Source organism: Callithrix jacchus, chromosome 15 (assembly GCF_049354715.1).
Source record: "Callithrix jacchus isolate 240 chromosome 15, calJac240_pri, whole genome shotgun sequence".
NCBI classification, from domain to species: Eukaryota; Metazoa; Chordata; class Mammalia; order Primates; family Cebidae; genus Callithrix; species Callithrix jacchus.
In genome coordinates, this window is record NC_133516.1 from 101,759,146 (window position 1) to 101,779,829 (window position 20,684).

At 38.0% G+C, this 20,684-nt stretch overlaps 1 protein-coding gene across 15 annotated transcripts in view; it reads right to left on the minus strand.

Annotated features, from left to right (window-relative positions):
• The window catches only part of LOC144579619 (uncharacterized), a 634,762-nt gene that overhangs the window by 328,905 nt on the left and 285,173 nt on the right, over positions 1-20,684 (minus strand). For 10 of the 15 annotated variants that reach the window (XR_013527746.1, XR_013527736.1, XR_013527734.1 and 7 more), the window contains one exon: positions 11,026-11,120. The exons of the other annotated variants lie outside the window; for them this stretch is intronic. Coding sequence is in view for 1 of the 10 variants with exons in the window: in XM_078352289.1 (XP_078208415.1) it covers positions 11,073-11,120 (48 nt within the window). In the remaining 9 variants the exon portion in view is untranslated. The remainder of the gene's footprint in view (positions 1-11,025; positions 11,121-20,684) is intronic. 15 annotated transcript variants of the gene reach the window in all.

Genomic DNA, 20,684 nt, shown 5'->3' on the forward strand with positions numbered 1-20,684 from the left:
ATTTGATTCCCTATTAGACATCCATGAGAGGGTATTAGCAAACTTAGTGATATGAGAGTAGAGCTCAAGAGGGAAGAGGTCACATTCATGAATGATGATCAATTAGATACAAGTGTAAGCCAGGAAGTAGATACAATAATCAAGAAAAAAAATCACAACTGTCAAGAACAACGTCTTTTAGAACTAGACTCCATTAGACAGTAATGGCACAAGCAAGAGTAGGATAATTCTCTTTGCCAGGCACTGTTCTAAATCCTTGACATCAGTCAACTCATTTTATTTTCAGAAGAACCATGTAAGTAGGGAGTACTACTATTATTGCATCCATTTTACAGATGAACAATCTGAGGCACACATTTTTAAAGTCATTTGCCCAACATAGCTAATAGTTCTGCATGCTGCATTGAACAAAATCAGGTTTCACAGAGTAGTTGCTTCTGTTAAAGAAGTACCCTTAGGAGAATGCAATGCAAGGAAAAAGAGCATTTCAAGGCAATCACATCGACAATAATGTCAGACATTGTAAAGAGGTCAAACAGAATTTGGCAATTAACTAGACTTTTACGATAGTTTGGAAAATAATCTCAACAAGGGTTGAAGGCACAAACAGATTAGGGTAAAAAGAGTAAGTGTAGACAAGAAAAATGAAACAGTAAGTACAGATAAATAATTAGAAGCATTTGGCAGGCAAAAGGAGACATGCTATTTCCTCACGTGTTCTGGATTTCCTGCCTTTTCTCCGTAATGAAAGTCTAAATATATATCCATTACTTTATACTAATTAGAGAAACACATCTTAATAATATATATATATTAGGCATTTAAATTTTATCTCCTTGTCTTAAACAGTGTTTTATTGACTTGTAAGCCATACTGCATATAAAAGAGAGCTGCAGGCCGGGCACGGTGGCTCATGCCTGTAATCCCAGCACTTTGGGAGGCCGAGGCAGGTGGATCACGAAGTCAAGAGATCGAGACCATCCTGGTCAACATGGTGAAATCCCGTCTCTACTAAAGATACAAAAAATTAGCTGGGCATGGTGGCGCGGGCCTGTAATCCCAGCTACTCAGGAGGCTGAGGCAGGAGAATTGCCTGAACCCAGGAGGCGGAGGTTGCAGTGAGCTGAGATCTCGCCATTGCACTCCAGCCTGGGTAACAAGAGCAAAACTCCCTCTCAAAATAAATAAATAAATAAATAAATAAATAATAAAGGAGAGCTGCAAAATACAGCATTAGCTATCTGTTTTTCCCTTAATTTGCCCTGCTACTTACTAAGTAGACCTATTTACAGTGCTATTTTGCTTCCCTGTTCAAAGTTTTGGGGCTTTTTTCTTGTTCATGTTATAGTGTATGATATTGTTTACTTAGAATAGTGATCTCAGTAACTAAGCAGCTAAAAATAAAACCCTGGTGTTAAAAGATATGATACAACCCAAGTAACATGCCGCAGAATAATTACCTGTTCTTTTACTTAAATAGAAAATGGGGTTTGAACTCTCTTGCCTCCTCTTTGGTTACCTAGTGATATTGCCCAGTAGCAGTCTGTCTTCCCAAGCTGAGTCAAATAAAGCGGGTCTGCATATGCTGTAGATTTCAAAATTAGAAATTCATACTGCAGAATAGGTCCCTCAAGGCCATGATGGCACACATAAATAGTGATGACATACTCAGGAGGTTTAGGTATGTTTCTCCAGGAGTATAAAGGGACCACCTTCTTTAAAAACCACAAAAATAGTTGGCCAGCTATAGGAGTGCTGTTTTGACTAGTTTCCAGATCATTTCCTTCTTTCCTTTGAGGATGGCAGCTAACTACCTTTCCTTAGCCATTTCCTCTTCTAAAGTTTCTTACAGCGTCTAGGAGTTGAACTAAGGAGAGATTTTGTGTTTGTGCTGTCACAAAACAATCTGTCACTACTCGGAAGCAGCAGAAAATATGTATATAAAGCATTATACATAAAAAAGGCTGTCCTACAGTTGGCAGGAGAGAGATGTGTGAACATATACAAACAAGACTGTATTATTCATGCCAGCACTATAAGACATGGATTTTTGTGAAACTGAACTCTGAGCAAGTATCCCAGGCTACACAAACGGGTAGCAGAGGTTCTGAATTAGAATAAAGCCCCTACTGACTTTAGGCTTTTGATAGTATGTATGACCTCCACCCATGCAGTACCTTGTGAATAAATAATATTCATTGCTATGAGTTTCTGTAAGAGCTAAAATAATTAACTAGAATCTCTGAAAGGTAAGAAGATTTGAGCCTGAACCACGTGGCTCCTCCTTAAACTTTCATATATGTGAGGCTTGGTATATGGCTCTCCTGTTCATATGCACATCAATTAAAAGTTGTATGCTCCTTTTTTTCTATTAAAAAAAATACGGGATTCTTGGGCAAGATGGCACAATACGAAAAGTTCCGGTCTGTAGCACCCAAGGAGATCAACACAGAAGGCAGATGACTTTCTGTTTGCAACAGAGGTACCCAGTTCATTTCACTGGGACTGGTTAGACAGTGGGTGCAGTCCACAGATGACAAGTGGAAGCAGAGTGGGGCATCGCCTCACCCTGAAAGCGCAATGGGTCTGGGAACTCTATCTCCTAGTCAGGGGAAGTCATAAGGTACAGTGCCATGACAGAATGTGCTTGCTGGCCCAGATACTATGCTTTTCCCACAGTCGTTTCAACCCACAGACCAGGCTATTCCTTCGGGTGCCTGCATCAGCAGGTCACTGGGTTTCAAGCACAAAACTGGGCAGCCATTTGGGCAGACACTGAGATAGCTGCAGGATTTTCTTTTGAAGTCCAGTGGTTCCTAGAATGCCAGTGAGACAGAACTGTTCACTCCCCTGGACAAGGGGTTGAAACCAAGGAGCCAAGTGGTCTAGCTCAGCAGATTCCACTCCCATGGAACCCAGTGAGCTAAGATTCACTAACTTGAAATTCTCTCCCAGAACAGCAGTCTGAAGTTGACCTGGTATACTCCAGCTTGGTGGGGCAAGGGGCATCCACTATTATACTGAGGCTTGAGTGGGCGGTTTTCCTCTCACAGTGTAAACAAAGCAACCCGAGAAGTACCAACCGGGCAGTGCCCACTGAGCTCAGCAAAGCCCTATAGCCAGACTTCCTCTCTAGATTCCTCCTCTTTGGGCAGGGCATCTCTGAAAGAAAGGCAGCAGCCCCAGGCAGGGGCTTGTAGCTAAAACTCCCATAACCCTGGAATAGACCACTTGGAGGAAGGGGCAGCTATGGGCACAGATTCAGCAGACTAAAAAATTCCTGCCTGCTGACTCTGAAGAGAGCAGTGGATCTACCAGCACAGTGCTCAAGCTCTGCTAAGGGATAGACTGCCTCCTCAAGTGGGTCCCTGACCCCCGTGCCTTCTGACTAAGAGATACCTCCCAGCAGGGGTTGACAGACACCTCATATAGGAGAGCTTGGCTGGTATCTGGTGGGTGCCCCTCTGGGACAAAGCTTGCAGAGAAAGGAACAGACGGCAATCTTTGCTGCTCTGCAGCCTCCACTGGTGATACATAGGCAAACAGAGTCTGGAGTGAACCTCCAGAAAACTTCAGCAGACTTGCAGTAGAGAGGCTTGTAAGAAGAAAAACTAATGAACAGAAAGCAATAGCATCAACATCAACAAAAAGAATGTCCACACAGAAACCCCATCCAAAGGTCACCAGCATCAAAAACAAAAGATAGATTAATCCACGAATATGAGGAAAAGAAAATTCCAAAAACCAGAACACCTCTTTGCCAAAGGATCACCACTCCTTACCAGCAAGTGAACAAAACTGGACAGAGAATGAGTTTGACAAATTGACAGAAGTAGGCTTCAGAAGGTGGGTAATAGCAAACTCCTCTGAGCTAAAGAAGCATGTTTTAACCCAATATAAGGAAGCTAAGAACCTTGAAAAAAGATTAGAGGAATATCTAACTAGAATAACCAGTTAGAAAAGAACATAAATGACCTGATGGAGCTGAAAAAAACAGCAGGAAAACTTCATGAAGCATATACAACTATCAGTAGGTATATTAATCAAGTGAAAAAAAGGGTATCATAGAGTGAAGATCAACTTAATGAAATAAAGTGTGAAGACAAGATTAGAGAAAAAAGCATGAGAAGGAATGAACAAAGCCTCCAAGAAATATGGGACTATGTATAAAGACCAAACCTACATTTGACTGATGTACCTGAAAGTGACGGGAAATATGGAACCAAGTTGGAAAACACACTTCAGGTTATTATCCAGGAGAACAACCCCAACCTAGCAAGATAGACCAATATTCAGATTCAGGAAATACAGAGAACACCAAAAAGATACTCCTCACAAAAAGCAACCCTAAGACAACTAATTGTCAGATTCACCAAAATTGAAATGAAAGCAAAAATGTTAAGGGCAGCCAGAGAGAAAGGTCAAGTTACCCACAAAGGAAAGCCCATCAGAAAAACAGCAGATCTCTCAGCAAAAACCCTACAAGCCAGAAGAGAGTGGGGGTCTATTTACTGTGGGAAGTTCTCCATGAATCATTCAACCGATGCTCTAGTTCATAGACAAAATAATTTCAATTGATATTGCTGTGTACAACCTAGATCTCTCATCCAGATCTGAGACACTTAATCCCCCAGTTTCTCAGTGTTGGCAGCTAAGTATCCTCACGTGAGTACATTTCCAGTACTTACCCAAAGTCATGCCCTGTTTCCTAAAGCCATGCATATCCAATGACTGGTTAATATGAGAATACAAAGACCCTTGTATCTATCTCAGACCAGCATTCCAGTCAGATGAGTTGGGGTCTCTTACATAACTTCCTTGTTGTTAAATCTCTACCTCTGCCAGATTCTGCTTTCTTCACTTCCACCATTCCTAGATATTGATTCTGGGAGAAATTACTAGTAAACATTTTGCACGCACATTTTTAATCTCAGAAGCTGCTTTCTGGGAAACCCAACTGAAACAGTTGTTGCTGAAAGTGGTCTGAGAAAGCAACTCAAAAATAGAATTTTAAAACTGGATCACCAGCTGACTAGCTGGCAAGTAGTACTTTCCACAGATACAGTCCTTTGCAGGTGATCGTAGTACCATTGTTCCAGTTTCTACTTGTTGTGAATTGAGATGGTACTGGCAAAAAGAAATGCACTGGTAGATGCAATATATAAAGCAATTGGGAAATATGCGGGAATGATGACAAAGATTATGACTTTTGATAATTGCTGTTAGGGAAATTTATGATTTTGAAAAATGCCAGTGGAAGACTAAAAGGTGATTAACCACCAGTTAAGGCTTAAATGTGAAACACAGATGATCTTAATGGCAGCATATTAGGAGACTCATCCGTTGCAGCTAGAGAGCTTCAGCATACAGTTCACCCTTGGACAACATGTACTGGAAATCTATGGTTTTGTTATACGTGCATTTTTTTCATCCAAAAGGGGATCAAAATGCAGTATTCATGGGATATGAAACCTGCATACTTGCCACTTTTAGCTCATTCACTTCAATAAATATGGTCTCATTGATGTAGTAAATAGTGAACAAGTGTGATAGTCTATGGGCTGTCCTTATGGTCCTATTAAGCCTCAGGATACAGGTGCCTGCCGGTTAATTTCAGGCTCCTTGTGCCAAGACACCAACAGGCAAAGATGAGAAATCAATTTTTTGAAGTTTGGGATGCTATTGTACAGTTGGGACAGTGAAGAATATGTTTGGTACCAAGTGATCTTACACAAATTACTTAGCCTTGATTGCTTAATTGTCCCAATATTTACAATAAAGACCCTACTGGTGGCAATAATAATGGTACTGTGAGAGTTAAGTAGATTAATACATGTAAAATATTTAGGACAATTGCCGGTATATAAGCACTATATAGTATCAGATATAATTGGCATTTCTATGCCTAAATTTTATTGGCCAAATTTATGTTTTTAAAAGATACTGTATTTTTATTCCATTATTACACCAGTGATTACTTAGATTTTAAAAATCTCGTTCTTCCTTCTTTTTCTTCCATGTTATTTTAGGATTAATTTTCACCTTATGAATCTGCACTACAATGCTACTTTTAAAAATTAATTTACTGCTAGGCACTGATCCACAATTCAGTTGACTATGGTCACATTAATAACAGATGATGATCATCTGCTGAGTCTGACCTGCAGACCCTGGCCGAGCGATGGATGAAGAGTTCACAGACACAGGTGTTTTGCCTGTGAGGGTGTGGCTAGGGGACCCCATGGCTTACAGACCCAGGAGAAGGAGTCTGCTTGTGCAACCCCAATATGCTGAAGATGCTCGTATTTATTTTAGAACAGATTTAATGACAAAGGTCTTGAGTAAACACCATTTGTGGGTAATTAATATTGCTGATCCCCTGAGTAGAGAGCAATCCTGCCCAGGAATGATCAAAGGTTGGTTTTAGGACAACATGAATACAACTATTTAGATAAACTCCTCTACATTCCCTTGTTATCTACTCTTTACTATTAGCTCAAGGTAAGAGGATTAGGCTGCCCTCAGCCATAACCCTTTACTGAAGATTTTACAAAACCTCCTGGCCTTCCAAGAAGGTTTGCGCCTTTCCTATGGTTTTTCCCAGCACCCTGACCCATCTCCTAAAATCAAGTTCTTGTAGAGGTAGATAAACATTTCTAAGCATGGTTGATGGAGAATACAAGTCTAAAAAGACTATTTTCTAGATTTTCTCATTCAAGACTATTTTCTAGATTTTCTCATTCAGAACCAAAAAATACAAAGTACAGTCTGATTTTGCTACTCACAGTGTCAATTTTCTACAGTGTGATTATGCCATTCTTTATTTACTATATGTATCTGAAAACTGTGTCTAATGGTTTACAGTGCTGGTAGCCTAAATATGAAGCAAACCTAAATATGAAGCAAATGTGCTTTTCTTTATCAGTAAAGCACAAATGGGAAACTGGGTATGAAGAAAAATCATAAGCAAGTTTTACTAAACTACAATATTACTTTTACAGCTTTATTCTATTTCATATACTGAAACCATTCCCACGTTGGGAAAAACAGGGATGTTGGACATGAGCAAGCAGAAATTTTTTAGCTGATTCTGGGAACTTCCCATGGTCAGCAACCAATGCTTCCTTCCTCTGATTTAAGACTCAGCTAAATAGTCTTCTTCCACTCTGCCTCTAATGGTGTTAATGAAACTCATTAAACCTCTGTATACTTTGCCTTCCATGCCTCTTGAGATTTTTCTTCCCACATTAGTGGCAGTATTATCTTCTCATTACCTGTGCTGCTTCAAATCTGGCTATTTCTTAAGCCCATGATTCTGAACTTTCTATATTATTGTCCTTAAAAAGTTCTAAAAGTTACTTGCTCTTTTTTTAAAAAATCTTTTGATAGAATTTTATTTTAAAAGGCACTCCGATGTATTGTAGATAGTTGACTATTGGCCTATTATCTTCATGATGTCTTCCTTGAAGACGGAGCTCTGCCTCATCCAACCGTGTGTCCCAAGCATCTACTCAAATGCCTGGCACACAGCAAAAGCTTACTGTATATTTTTCCATTGAGAAGTTAACATAACAGGGTGTAATCACTCTCCCTCTTTTATTTATATAATAATTACCAAGGGAAATTACTTAAAAGATGTCAGCCTCTTCCAGAAGATAATTTTACTCAGTGCATCACAGAAGGACTTAAGTAACCTGTCTTTTCAAAAACCATTCAATGATTTTAATAATGATGACCATTAGAACAGTTGAAAAAAACAGTCTAGAGTCTAGTCCACACTTTCACAGGTCCAGAAATTTGGTTTGGCCAGTAAACACAAAGGTGACCAGAATGAGAGCAACTATCTCAAAATACATGTGACTATATTGGTAATATAATAATGATTATTATTTTATAGTCAGCATCTGATTCCGTTTCCCAGGCTAGAGTTCAGGGGCAGGATCATAGCTCACTATGACCTCCAGCTCCTCGGGTCAAGTAACCTTTCCACCTCAGCCACTAAAGTAGCTGGGACTATGGGCACATGCCACCATATCCAGCCTTTTTTTTTTAATTTGGTTTTACTTTAGAGATTGTGTCTCACTATGTTTTCCAGGCTGGTCTCAAATCCCTAGTCTCAAGTGATGCTCCCACTTTAGCCTCCCAGGTGTCTAGGATTAGAGGCATGAGCCACCACACTTGGCAATAGATTCATTTAAAATGAGAGATGCAACTACAGAAAGACTAATCAGTGAGTCAGTTAATTCTCACCTACAGGAAAATTAACATAAATTATTATGAAATTTTAATCAGATAATTGTTTTGTGAGCCAGGCCAGTACTGTGGGTGATGTTTGACTTGTGTCTTCTGACACAAAAATGTGGATGCTTTGTTCTTCACGCAGAAGTCTACCAGCTCAGCAGCCAATACAGTGTTAATAAGTTAGAATGTACTAGCAGGGATGTGCCTTCAGAATGCCCACCTTCCATAAGCCATGCAGGCATCTTCCCTTAGAAGTATATTCTTCTTAACAACAAGCTACTTTAAAATTGACATTCTAAGAATCTTTAATGGATTTACTAATCGTTTTTTTCAAGTGAGGCAAATATATACAGTTCTAGTTACTTTAAAAAAAAACTTCTTCATAATTTAATTCTCATTTCATAGATTCATTCCCAATTCCTAAGAATACTTTTAACTATTTCAAAACAGTTTTGGTCATACATTTAATAATTATTGCCATAAACAGACAAGCCTTTAACCTCTGACTCTGAAACTGGAGTGACAATAGATGGCCTATCTGAATTGCTTTGTAAACAAGGCACTGATGTCATATAATATATGTTTGATTATTTTTATTAATGTAAAGTTATTTTCAACAAACAAGTTCTAACTTTGCTGCAGAGTTTGGGATTTTGTTTCTATTGCACTGCAGTTTCTGGGGAAGGTACTGTGCATTTTCACTTGGCAGGCAAAGGCATTGCATGTGCATATGCACTTACACACACTATGCACTAATGCCAAAGCTAGATAAGATGAAACAGGGTGCCTTTACACATTGCAGGGGAAACTACAGAAACACAGAAAGAGGGCTGACTCACACCATCATCATCAGAGGCTAACTAGGCAATTCTACACAAATATTTACTGGCAACTGAAGAAAAGCACCAAGTTTTCATCTATAAACAAAACAAGAAACCTCACAGAGAACTAAAGTGGCAGAATTCACCCAGAAAAAAAAAATGAAGTGAAAGAATAGATTTGGATGAGAGAGAAACTGAATAGAAAACTAGGAGGAAGCCCAAAGAAAACAGCTTAATTCCCCAAGATGTTCACATAAACAAGACCGTAGAAAATACCCTTCTCTTTGTTTTCCCTGAAACCAGTTGTTAAAAACAAATGTATGGAGCCAAAAGTTCTAACATTTCAACTTCTGCTTATTGAGATTTAAGTAGATTTTCATGAGTAAAGTAAGTTAACTAGCCAAAACTTTGTAATATCTACTTGACATGACAGTCTAATTTTCAAAAGATAAGGGAAAATAGCAATTTCAATCTATAGAATCAGCTGGATAAAATCACCATGGAAAAAATGATCAGTGCCATAGCTTTTTGTAGCATGTCTCTAGTACATCAGAAACTAAAACATTAGGAGATTTAGTGATGAAAAAAAAAAACAGTAAATTGAGAAAAGATTTTATTTGCACAAAAGCTGCTAATGCACATAAACAAGAATCTTTAAGATGTCATTTGGGTGGATTTTAACATACAGGATAGATTATTCACTTAAAAACCCTTCTGCAAGTAGAATATCTGCTACTTAAAAAATGAAGAGCTGCATATACAATTATTTTCACTGCTCTGACACCAATTTACGGAAAAACCTTGGTAGTAAGTTTTTTGCTCCAGCCTCTGTGTCTTCATTATTTTTAAAACATGAATAAGCCCTACCAATATGGGGCCTTAGTTAAACAAATAGCATAGGTTAGATTAGAGGCAGTCACAGAATCTGGCTATTGTGTCTCTTGAGAAATGAAGTCATGCTTCGAGTTGAATGTCAGCTTGCCCTAGGAATTACTCAAGTAGAAGAATGCAGAAATAATGTTCTGAAGCTTCTGAGATTCGGTCACAAAACTAATTGCATCTTTTATCTGGGACTCTTGAAATGCCTCTTCTGGAAATTCAGTGACATGTAAACACACTAGTCTAGGACTGCCATACTATAAGGAAGCCTAAGCTAGCCATGTGGTCACATGGAGAGAGAAAGCAAAGCAACTTTCAGAGCTCCAGCCTCTCAGGCCATGTGTCAGATACACACATGAAGAAATTTCAGATGACTCCAGCCCCGGCTACTATCCATTTGACTGCAATTACATGGGAAACCCCAAAGAAGAATTGCCCAGCTGACCCAGGAAACCTAAGAAATGTGATAAATAAGTAGTTTATTACTACTTAGCAATAAGTAGTTGGAAAAGTATAAAAGCTTTCTGGAAATCTACCTTCTTAGGACACATTTTTCAGTGGGGTTTTGCAATAGTTTAGAGTCCTGTGAAATGTTCTACAATAGATAGTAGTCTTAGGGGGAAAAAAGCATAATTTTTGAACTTTGCAAACCATGCAATACTTCTACATAGACTGATGGGCAGTGACTAAGCAGTTCTGTTTTGAGTTGTATTACTGATCCACATGAAAGCAAAGAGTGGAACTGTGCTTATTTGGCTGAGTCAATTTTGGGTCATGAGAAGCTGTTGACAATCAGTATTTTCAAAGCAGGCAATGTTAGTTCGTGGCAATAAACTCTCCTTCCCCAGTTACTTTCCTCAATTCCCTGTCAGCACATTACCAACTAACGTTATCAGCATGAATAAGCTGTATAGTAAAGAAGGAGTTAGAAGAAAAACTTTATTCTAAAGAAGGAATTATTTTAAACTCTACGGCAGCTGCATCTGCCTCTCTACTGTTGGACCCTTTGTAATACACCTAACATATCAGGTAAAAACTAATTGTAGTGGAACATTTTAACTTTTAAACAATTTTTTCTACTTACTCATTTGTTATGCTCTTCTCTTGCATATTTCATTAGTGTTTCCTGGTCTACAAACATGTCTGAAGATCCAGTGTGGTGATTTTTGAAGATGAGGTCTAAGGAGGAAAAGGGGAATTTCAGATCTGTCTTAAAAGATAATTCTGGACCATCCTTGTCAACATGGTGAAACCCCGTCTCTACTAAAAACACAAAAAATTAGCTGGACATGGTGGCGTATGCCTGTAATCCCAGCTACTCAGGAGGCTAACTCAGGAGAATTGCCTGAACCCAGGAGGCGGAGGTTGCGGTGAGCCGAGATCCCGCCATTGCACTCCAGCCTGGGTAACAAGAGTGAAACTCCGTCTCAAAAAAAAAAAAAAGATAATGCTGATAGATTTCATGATAAAGAAGGATTGCAATCACAGACTGTATAATAAGTCAACTTATTGATATTGTTATATATGATGTTGCAAACTTTTACAATAAACTGAAAATCAATTGCTTCTCTAAACATGTCTGGTCAAGCTTCCCTCTAAAGGGACAGAACTAATAGGATATATGTATATTTGAAGGATAGTTTTTTTAAGGAGTAAGTCACATGATCACAAGGTTAAGTTCCAAGATAGGCTGTCTGCAAACTGAGGAGCAAGGAAGCCAGTCCGAGCCCCAAAACCTCAAAGTAGGGAAGCTGACAGTACGGCCTTAGGTGTGTTGCTGAAGGCCCAGGAGCCCCTGGCAAATCACTGGTATTAGTCCAAGAATCCAAAAGCTCAAGAACCTGAAGTCTGATATTCAAGGACAGGAAGCTTCCAGCACGGGAGAAAAACGAAAGCTGGAAGATTCAGCAAGTCTGCTCATTTTGCCTTCATCTGCCTGCTTTATTCTAGCCACACTGGTAGCCGATTAGATGGTGCCCACCAAGATTGAGGGTGGATTTGTCTCTACCAGTCCACTGGCCCAAATGTTGGCAACACCCTTACAGACACACCTAGGAACAATACCTCACATCCTTCAATCAACTTGACACTTAATATTACCCATCACAGTCATCAATAGGTTTTTTTGTATTTAGCATTTGTAAGATTTGAGAATGATTTTGAAATTTATAATTGTTTTTCTGCTGCAAAAAGCTACCCCAAAAAGGAAAAGCCAAAAATTTTTTGTCTTGATTTTTGGAACCACAATATATTTCTTAGAGGAACTGCCTTGATATCTTTATTCGTGGTGCTCCACAAGGTTTTTCTGTCTCTCAAGAAAAAATGAATATTCTGAACATGGCCACAATATGCTTTCTTCACACCAGAAAGGAGATCACGTAGAATCCTCTTGAAGATGAAGTGATCAAAGTTTTCAATGATGTTTCAAACATGGTTTTAGTAAATATCAACTGTATCACTGAAGAATACTTTTAGAAAACTGTGTTAAACATTGAAAAAGTTTTATAACACTGTGTAAAACATATAATCTTTTGCTGTACACAGAAATCTGGTGGCTTAGTAAAGGAACTTTTTAACAGTGTGTTTGCACTGAAAGAATCTGCAGAACCGATAGCAAATAATTGGCCAGATTTTGTTAAAAAGCTTTGAAGATGAAGACTGACTGCAGAACACTGGTCCATAGCAGTAGGCAAACACTTTCCATCACATGCAGTGATTTGAACGTATCTCTGCAAGGTCCTGGATAAAATGATTTGACTGTGAGTCACATGGTTTTGGATATAAAAGGAAACAATATTTGTAAAAATCTTGCTGCAAAAAAATCTTAAAACGTTTCTTTCATTGTTTGGGCCTGAGAGTAAGAAAAGAAATCGAGTTTCAAGCTCTGTTGAAAACTCCTGAAAGTACCATAGAACCTTAGTCAACATTGTTTTCCCTGAAACAAGTATATGACTGGGTAAAGTCACACACTCCCTGACTTTAATGATCAGCCCAAGAACTTAAATTTGAGAAAAAAAAAAATTTGTGAGCTATATCTGATCATACTCTCAAGAAAATTTTATTTATCTCGTCTAGACAAGTTTCTGGATTTTTTTTTAATAAATAAGTATCCTACTAATATAGGAAAACAATGAACATTTTGATGTACTTTTCAACTTCTTACATTCTTCCATAAGCTTTTTCTTATTAATCAATCATCAGAAGCAAGGTCGGAATTGAATCCGTTTAGTTGAAAATGTTACCTGTTTGTGTTTATGTTGCTTTCAACCAAAGGAACTCAGTTCAGTAGTAAGAAAACAAATAAGCCAATTAAAAAAACGGGCAAAGGATCTAAATAGAAAGTTCTCAAAATAAGATACACAAATGGCCAAGCCATTTTTATATGAAAAGAGGTTCAGCATCACTAATCATCAAAGAAATGCAAATTAAAACCATAATGAGATAATACCTTTTAGAATAGCTGCTATAAAAAAGATAAAAGATAAGTCTTGGAGAATATTTAAAGAAAAGAGAACTCTTCCACACTGATGGTAGGAATGTAAAGTAGTATAGACATTATGAAAAGCAGTATAGAAGTTCTTCAAAAATAAAAATGCATCGATCCTGTGGTCCAGCAATCCTATCACGGTGTAATCCTATCGCTGTGCAATCCTATTGCTGAACTCCCAGAGGACTGCCCAGAACTCTGCTGGGAGTTCAGGGATAGTAGTATGTTGTTTTTTTGGTGCCAAGAAAATTTAATGCTGAAACTTGGTAAACTCCAAATGGATTTTTATTGCAGATGACTCAGCTAAACTAAAGCCCCAAATTCGAGATTCAAGCAACCAGGGGCAGACATACTGGCCTATTTAACACATCTCTGATATTAACTAAACTAACGGAGGTTCTTTTTGTTCCATCATCAAACTCCAATAAAATTCTCTCATATCTCCTAAAAGAGCCACTTTTTTAAAAAGGAAATTTTTTCCTGAGCTTTTGCAAAGATGTGCCTTGAACAGTATTTACCATTCAACAGAGATTTGGCTTGGAAGAGTAGGAATTGAAGAGTTCTCAGAGGGCCCAGAAAATAATTACCTGCAGCCTCTGCCAAATCAACTAAGTGATGCAAAGGGTTCATGGATTTCTGAGGTGTATTAAAATATCATTTACATGAAGTACATTCCTAGTTCATCTATATCCTAAAACTTCAGAAAGCTTCTCAATGGACATTTCTAAATAATTTCATTACTTTCATTTTCTAAGTATCTTCCAGTCTAAAAGGGAGTCTGTATAAACAACTTGACATATTGGAAGAAATATGAGACTGGAAAAGTCAAGCTTGAGATCCGAATCTAGCCCCGCTGCTAACCAGTGTATAACTCAGGCACATTCTTCCTTCCTTGGCACCACCTTCCTCATCTATAAAAATGTGAAAACATAGTATATCATCTCTAAGGTTTATTCCAGCTTTATCTTCCTATTAATATAAATTGTAAGAGGACAGTTATTTGGTGTCGATGTGACAATGTAGAGAAAGGTTTAATCTCATAGCATCTAGTATGATATATAGGCATATATTAGACTATTACAGAGCAAAAAGGAATAAACACAGATACCAATATGCACGAATCACACAGACCCATTATTGATTTAAAAAAACAGACATAAAAATATTCATAATGTGATTTTGTGGTTTGAAGTTTAAGAACAGACAAAACAAACTGATGGTAAAATAAATCAGTACAGTGAGTACCACTGGTGTGGGCAGTTGGTCTTGACTGCTGCCATCCACCTGATGTAACGTGCTCCTTTTTGCCTTCTGCCATGATTGTGAGGCCTCCCCAGCCATGTGGAACTATAAGTCTAATGAAACCTCCTTCTTTTGTAAATTGCCCAGTCTCAGATATGTCTTTATCAGCAGCCTAAAAACGGACTAATGCAACTTATATTTGATGGCAAAGTGCTCATGTTTCATCTCAAAAACATCTCTCAGCCTGACAATATATAACACCATGGACTAGAGAAAGCTTCTCTAATTTAGTGGTCTTCCATTTCATCCTGTGTCATTCATTGTCTGTATCTGTCATCAATCAAATTTATCTCTAATATATAGCTGCTAACTTTCTCTGATAATCATCTTCTCTAAAGTGCCATGCCAGATCCTTTAATCTTCCCAAAAGTGTGCCTTTCTTCAGTCATAATTAAATGATAATTTTAAAGCCCTACATGATCCAGACTAAGAAGATGTTGGTAATAAAATGAATGTTATTTTGCTTCCGATATCTGAACTTCCGGCTGGACTGCATATAAATTAATCTAACTTAAGAAGGAAAAGAAAGCATCTTTTAATAGCTAAGTGAATAAAATATAGCAATATAAAACAAACGAAATTTTTGATGATAATTATAGTTTTCCTGAAAGTTAACTGTTTCTGAAGTTAAAATTTTATATAGAAAATTTTACTTTTTTGAAAGAAGATACAACCTTTCTACATATAGGTAACCTAGATCTCACTTATAGCTTTGACTGAGTGGTCCTGATTTCTCTGAACAATATTAGAGCAAGGATTAATGTGCATGGAGGCATAGCACCTGCAAATTGTTTAATTCTTCATTGCTCAGAAGAACACTATAGGATTATAGGTCATACAGTTCTGCGAGGGCAATGTCACCTCCCAGATTTAGCCAGATGTTTTTCCTTAAATGATGGTGTATGTTTATAAATATTAGTAGGTCATTTGGTTCCTGAGATATCAGACAATATGACACTGGAAAGAATCTTAGAATTTAGAATCTTAGAAATCATGGCCTTCACTCAGCAAGAAGCTGGTCTGCTGAAATACTTGCAAGACTGTGGGCTGCGGCACATGTTTAAGCCCTTAAACACCTCCGAGACATTCTCTGGGGGTGACTCATCCACTTTTAAGTATCACTGACTCTATGCCTCACTGCTTCTTTTTACTTCCATATAGAAAGCTTATGGATCTTTGGGGAAATGTGAGAAATGAGTTTCAAAAGAGGCTTTAACAAGTGAATAGCATAGAGTTTGCACTGTGGAGGAAGAAAGGCAATGGGGGAAGTAATTAAAGTATTTAGAGATTCATTTAATTTACCAAACTAAATAAAGGAGCTATGGGTTGAGCTGTCTCATGGTTTATACAGGAACACTACTATTTTCTTTCATTCTTCCCTGGAAACAATCTTGAATCATATTCTTCCAGTTATTGCACAAAATGTTGTGTTTGTGAGAAATTACATGTTATTGAGATGAGGTATTCAGTCATTGGGATGTGTAATTTGACTTGAAGTAAAGGAACTCACACAAAGCTTTCCACCTAGAGTATAATCTAGTCATTTGATAGGGAAGTCTTAGAGGTTGTGAAATGGGAGATGACACATATTCTTCTTCTTGGTCTGTTTATGGGTAAAACAATGCATAGTGAGCTTGGCTCAGAACATTCTTTATTCTGTGCATAACTGATTATATACTTCAGTGTTTCCACTCCACTTACTGCAGAGTTCAAAGTCCTTAGTGTGGTCTAATATGCCCTTCCCAGCATGGCTTCTGGCTCTTTCATATAACCTCTTCTTCCTGACCACTCCTCTCAATGCAGATGTCTGGCTTCGTCATTAAAAGTGTCTGCAGTTCTTGCAAGGTTCTCACAGGTACATGTTGGAAGATGCTTTCTCTCAACACACAGCCCAAGCTTCACTTTCTTTATGAAGGTGTAAACCAAAAACTATCTGAGACAAGTCTCAATCACTTTGGTTTATTTTGCCAAGGTTAAGGACATGCCCATGACATGCTCTCAGGAGGTCCTGATGGCACTTGCCAAGGTGGTCAGGCTACAGCTTAGTTTTATACATTTTTGGGAGACGGAAGACATCAATCAGTACATGTAAGATGTACACTGGTTCTGTCTGAAAAGGCAAGATAGCTCAAAGGCAGGGCTTCCAGGTCATAGGTGGATTCAGAGATTTCCCAATCAGCAATTGATTGAAAAAGTTTATCTAAAGGCCTGGAATCCATAGAAGGAAGTGTCTGGATTAAGATAAGAGGTTGTGGAGACCAAGTTCTTATACAGATGAAGCTTCCAGGTAGCAGGGTTGAGAAAGAAAAGATTGTAAATGTTTCTTATCAGATTTAAAAAGGGCACCAGATGCAGTTAATTCTCTCCTGGATCATGGAAAACAACTGGAAAAGGAAATAAATTCTCTACAGAATTTAGATTTTCCCCATGAAAGACAGTTTTGAAGGGGCATTTCAATATATTTCAAAGAAATATATTTCAGAGTACAATACTTTGATTTCTTTCAGAGCCTGCTGTAATGTGACACTATACCAGAGTCAGGCTGGAATTAATATTAATGTTAGTTAGTTGTGCCTGATTCTAAAGGGAGGAGGGTATAAGGAGATATGTATGACCTCCACTTCCCATCATGGCCTGAACTGCGTTTTCAGGTTAACTTTGAAATGCCCTTGGCCTAGAAGAGGGGTTCATTCAGATGGTTAGAGGGCTTAGAATTTTATTTTAGTTTACAAAGGAACATTTCTCACATCTTAAAAAGTTTTTCTGATCCCACAACTCCTACAGCTTTTATAGCACTGATCACATTTCAATAGTTCTGCCTCCTGAACCAGAACATAAGTTTCTGCAAGATAAGAACTGAGCCATTACATAGTTCCATCCTTATCATTCCACCCCTTAGAGCACAGCAGTGCCTGAAATAAAATAGGAGATGCATGCATTTTTGAAATGTACTTTTTAAAATGATTCATCTCTTGATGTAAGGAAAGTATTGTAGGTGGTTTCTAAGATGGTCTCCAATAAACTTTGCCTCCTGTATTCATGCTTTTGTAAAATGCCATCCCCTTCAATTGGATTTAATGACTCACTTCTAGTGAAGATAATGCAGCAGAGGGAATGGGGTGCCACTTCCAAGGTTAGGTTACAAAAAGACTGAGATGGCCATCTTGGTTACTCTCTCCTGTTCTCGCTCTCCTCTTCCTCTTTGAGGAAGGCATGTTAGGAGCACATGATGAAAAGGTCTACATTTCACCTGAAAGAGGATTCTAGTCAATAGTCACAGAGGAAATGAGATTCTCAGTCCAGTATCCTGAGAGGAACTGAAATTCTGCCAACAACCATAAAGCCAATGAATTTAAAAGCAATTGTTCCCCAAGTGAGACTTCAAAGGAGACTGCAACACCCTGAGCGACCTTGAGTCAGAGGCATCCAGCTAAGCTGGGCCAGTATTCCTGATCCCTGACACTGTGATAATAGATATCTGTTGTAGCGTCTAACTCTGGGTTATCTGTTACACTACAAGAGATAATTAATACAGGGAGTAAAAAGTTATACTAAATAATAAAACACTATAGATTACATAGTCTTGTGCCATGAGTTTGGTACTATAACAACAATAGTTTAGGTTTTACACTGCTTTGTAAAGCAGAAAGACTGCATTTTCAAGAGAAAAAGAAGTGCAATCCTTCAAAAATAATTTGACCAGGTATAGTGGCTCAAGCCTGTAATCCTAGCACTTTGGGAAGCCAGACAGGCAGATCAGTTCAGGCCAGGAGTTCAAGACCAGCTGGGCAACATGGTGAAATCCCATTTCTACTAAAAATACAAAAAATTAGCCAGGCATAGTGGTGCATGCCTGTAATACCAGCTACTCGGGAGGCTGAGACAGAATTGCTTGAACCCCGGAGGCAGAGGTTGTTGTGAGCCAAGACTGTGCCATTGCACTCTAGCCCAGGAGCCAGAGTGAGACTCTGTCTCAAAAAAAATAATAAAAACAATTCAAAAAATATATATAAAGTATCTACCATATAGAAAGGATAGTTATAGCATCTGGGAATACAACAATGACAAAAGCAGAAATCTGATTCAGATCCTATTGATGGTGAATTAGCATGTACTGAACTAGCCCTTCCACTGTTAATAATGAAAAATCTGAGGGGAAAAACTATTTGAAGCTATCTGAAAGCACAGGAGAGTGACCAAAAGCAGACATAAACTGAAGAAGATTGAAAGAAAGAGATTCATGTTTATATGTTTTTCCCCCAGGAAATCCCTCAGTCAGCAGAGGGATATAGAGCAGCTAGAATTTAAAAAGAAAGCTGAAGTTTTACTGGTCTGATGATGGAACGATGGATTTTAGGTTGCCAAAGTCATTTCAACTTTCAGGAGAAGAGATGGTCCTGGAAGAGAGGAAGTCACAAAGTATATGTATTGAGAATATACAAATGAATTCTAAAACTTTGTAGAAAAGAAAAACTACTCAATTTTAGAAAATGGGCAAAAGAATTAGATACTCAAAACATCACATTGTACATGCATGTTTCACTGTATGTATTTTTTGGTACAAAATTTTAAAGAAGAGAACAAAAACAAAGCATATACCATTCTTCACATGGAAATCACATTTTAGATGAATATAATTTTAACTGGTTAATTAATAACTTGAAGTGTTAAATTTGAATATAAGAATGATCAAAATAATAATATATGAACTAAAATAAAATCTTAAGGCCAACACCCACTGAATAAACACCCTTGTGGCTAAGGGGACCCCAGGACAACCTTAAAACTGAATTCCTTGGCATGACAGCATGGGAGATTGACATGACTCACTATATCCCCCACTTCCTTTTATGATTTAGATACAGTAACTGATCAGCATTAATGTCAAAATACACATCATAAGACTGACAGAACAGCCTCTTTCTAAAACATATCAATTTATTAACAGGACCTGAGGCCATGCCAGGCAGGAGCTACACCATGTACGTCTATTAAAGCATTCAAAGAATAAACTATGCTCTAACTGCCATAGATTTTTTTCTTTTTCTCTACCAGATAAACAAGCACTGGCCACAAGATAAACAATATTAAATCAATTTGCAACTTCACCAGGTGCTAACTAACCCCTACCTCCTGTTCCACCAGCTATATGTAACTACAGCTTTCACTGGACAAGAGACTGATTTTAGTAACTCTCTCCAGATAAGACCACCGACCATGGATTGGGTCCAGCTGGTTTATCGAGATTGCACACTTACATGCCTCTGTGTCCTGAAAGGACCTTTTGCTATATAAGGCCTAATTGTAATACATCTGAATATTAAGTTTCCATCTCAAATTGAACATAGGTCTTACGTTACATGCATGTTTTTGCAATACACATGTGTGAGGACCACTTTCATGCATATTTGCAGAGCTTCCTGTAGGCCGTCGAATACATAAGTTTAGCAAAACTATTCAGCATAAAGCTGTACCACAATCTCTCTTCCTTCAAAGTGCCTGTGTCTCATCCTGGTTGGTGGCTGTACTTCCCAACCTGCAGGATGGCCACCTTACAGGCTATAACCCTTTATAAGAAATAAAATCTTCTCTCCTTTCCAAATTTATACACTGTGATTATTATTTTAAGTTGACTATTGTGAAAACTGTGAAACACTGACGAAAGAAATCAAAGAGGACATAAAACAAATAGAAGAATATTTTATGTCCATGTATTGGAAGAATCAATATTGATAATATGTCTTTACTAATCAAAGCAACCCACAGATTCAATGCAATTATTATCAATATTTCAATTATATTCTTCATAGAAATAGAAAGTACAATCCTAAAATTTATATAAAACCACAAAATACTCAGAAGAACTAAAGCCATCGTCAGCAAAAAGGACAAACCTGGAGGAATCACATTACCTGGGATCAAATTATACTACAGAGCTGTCATAAGCAAAACAG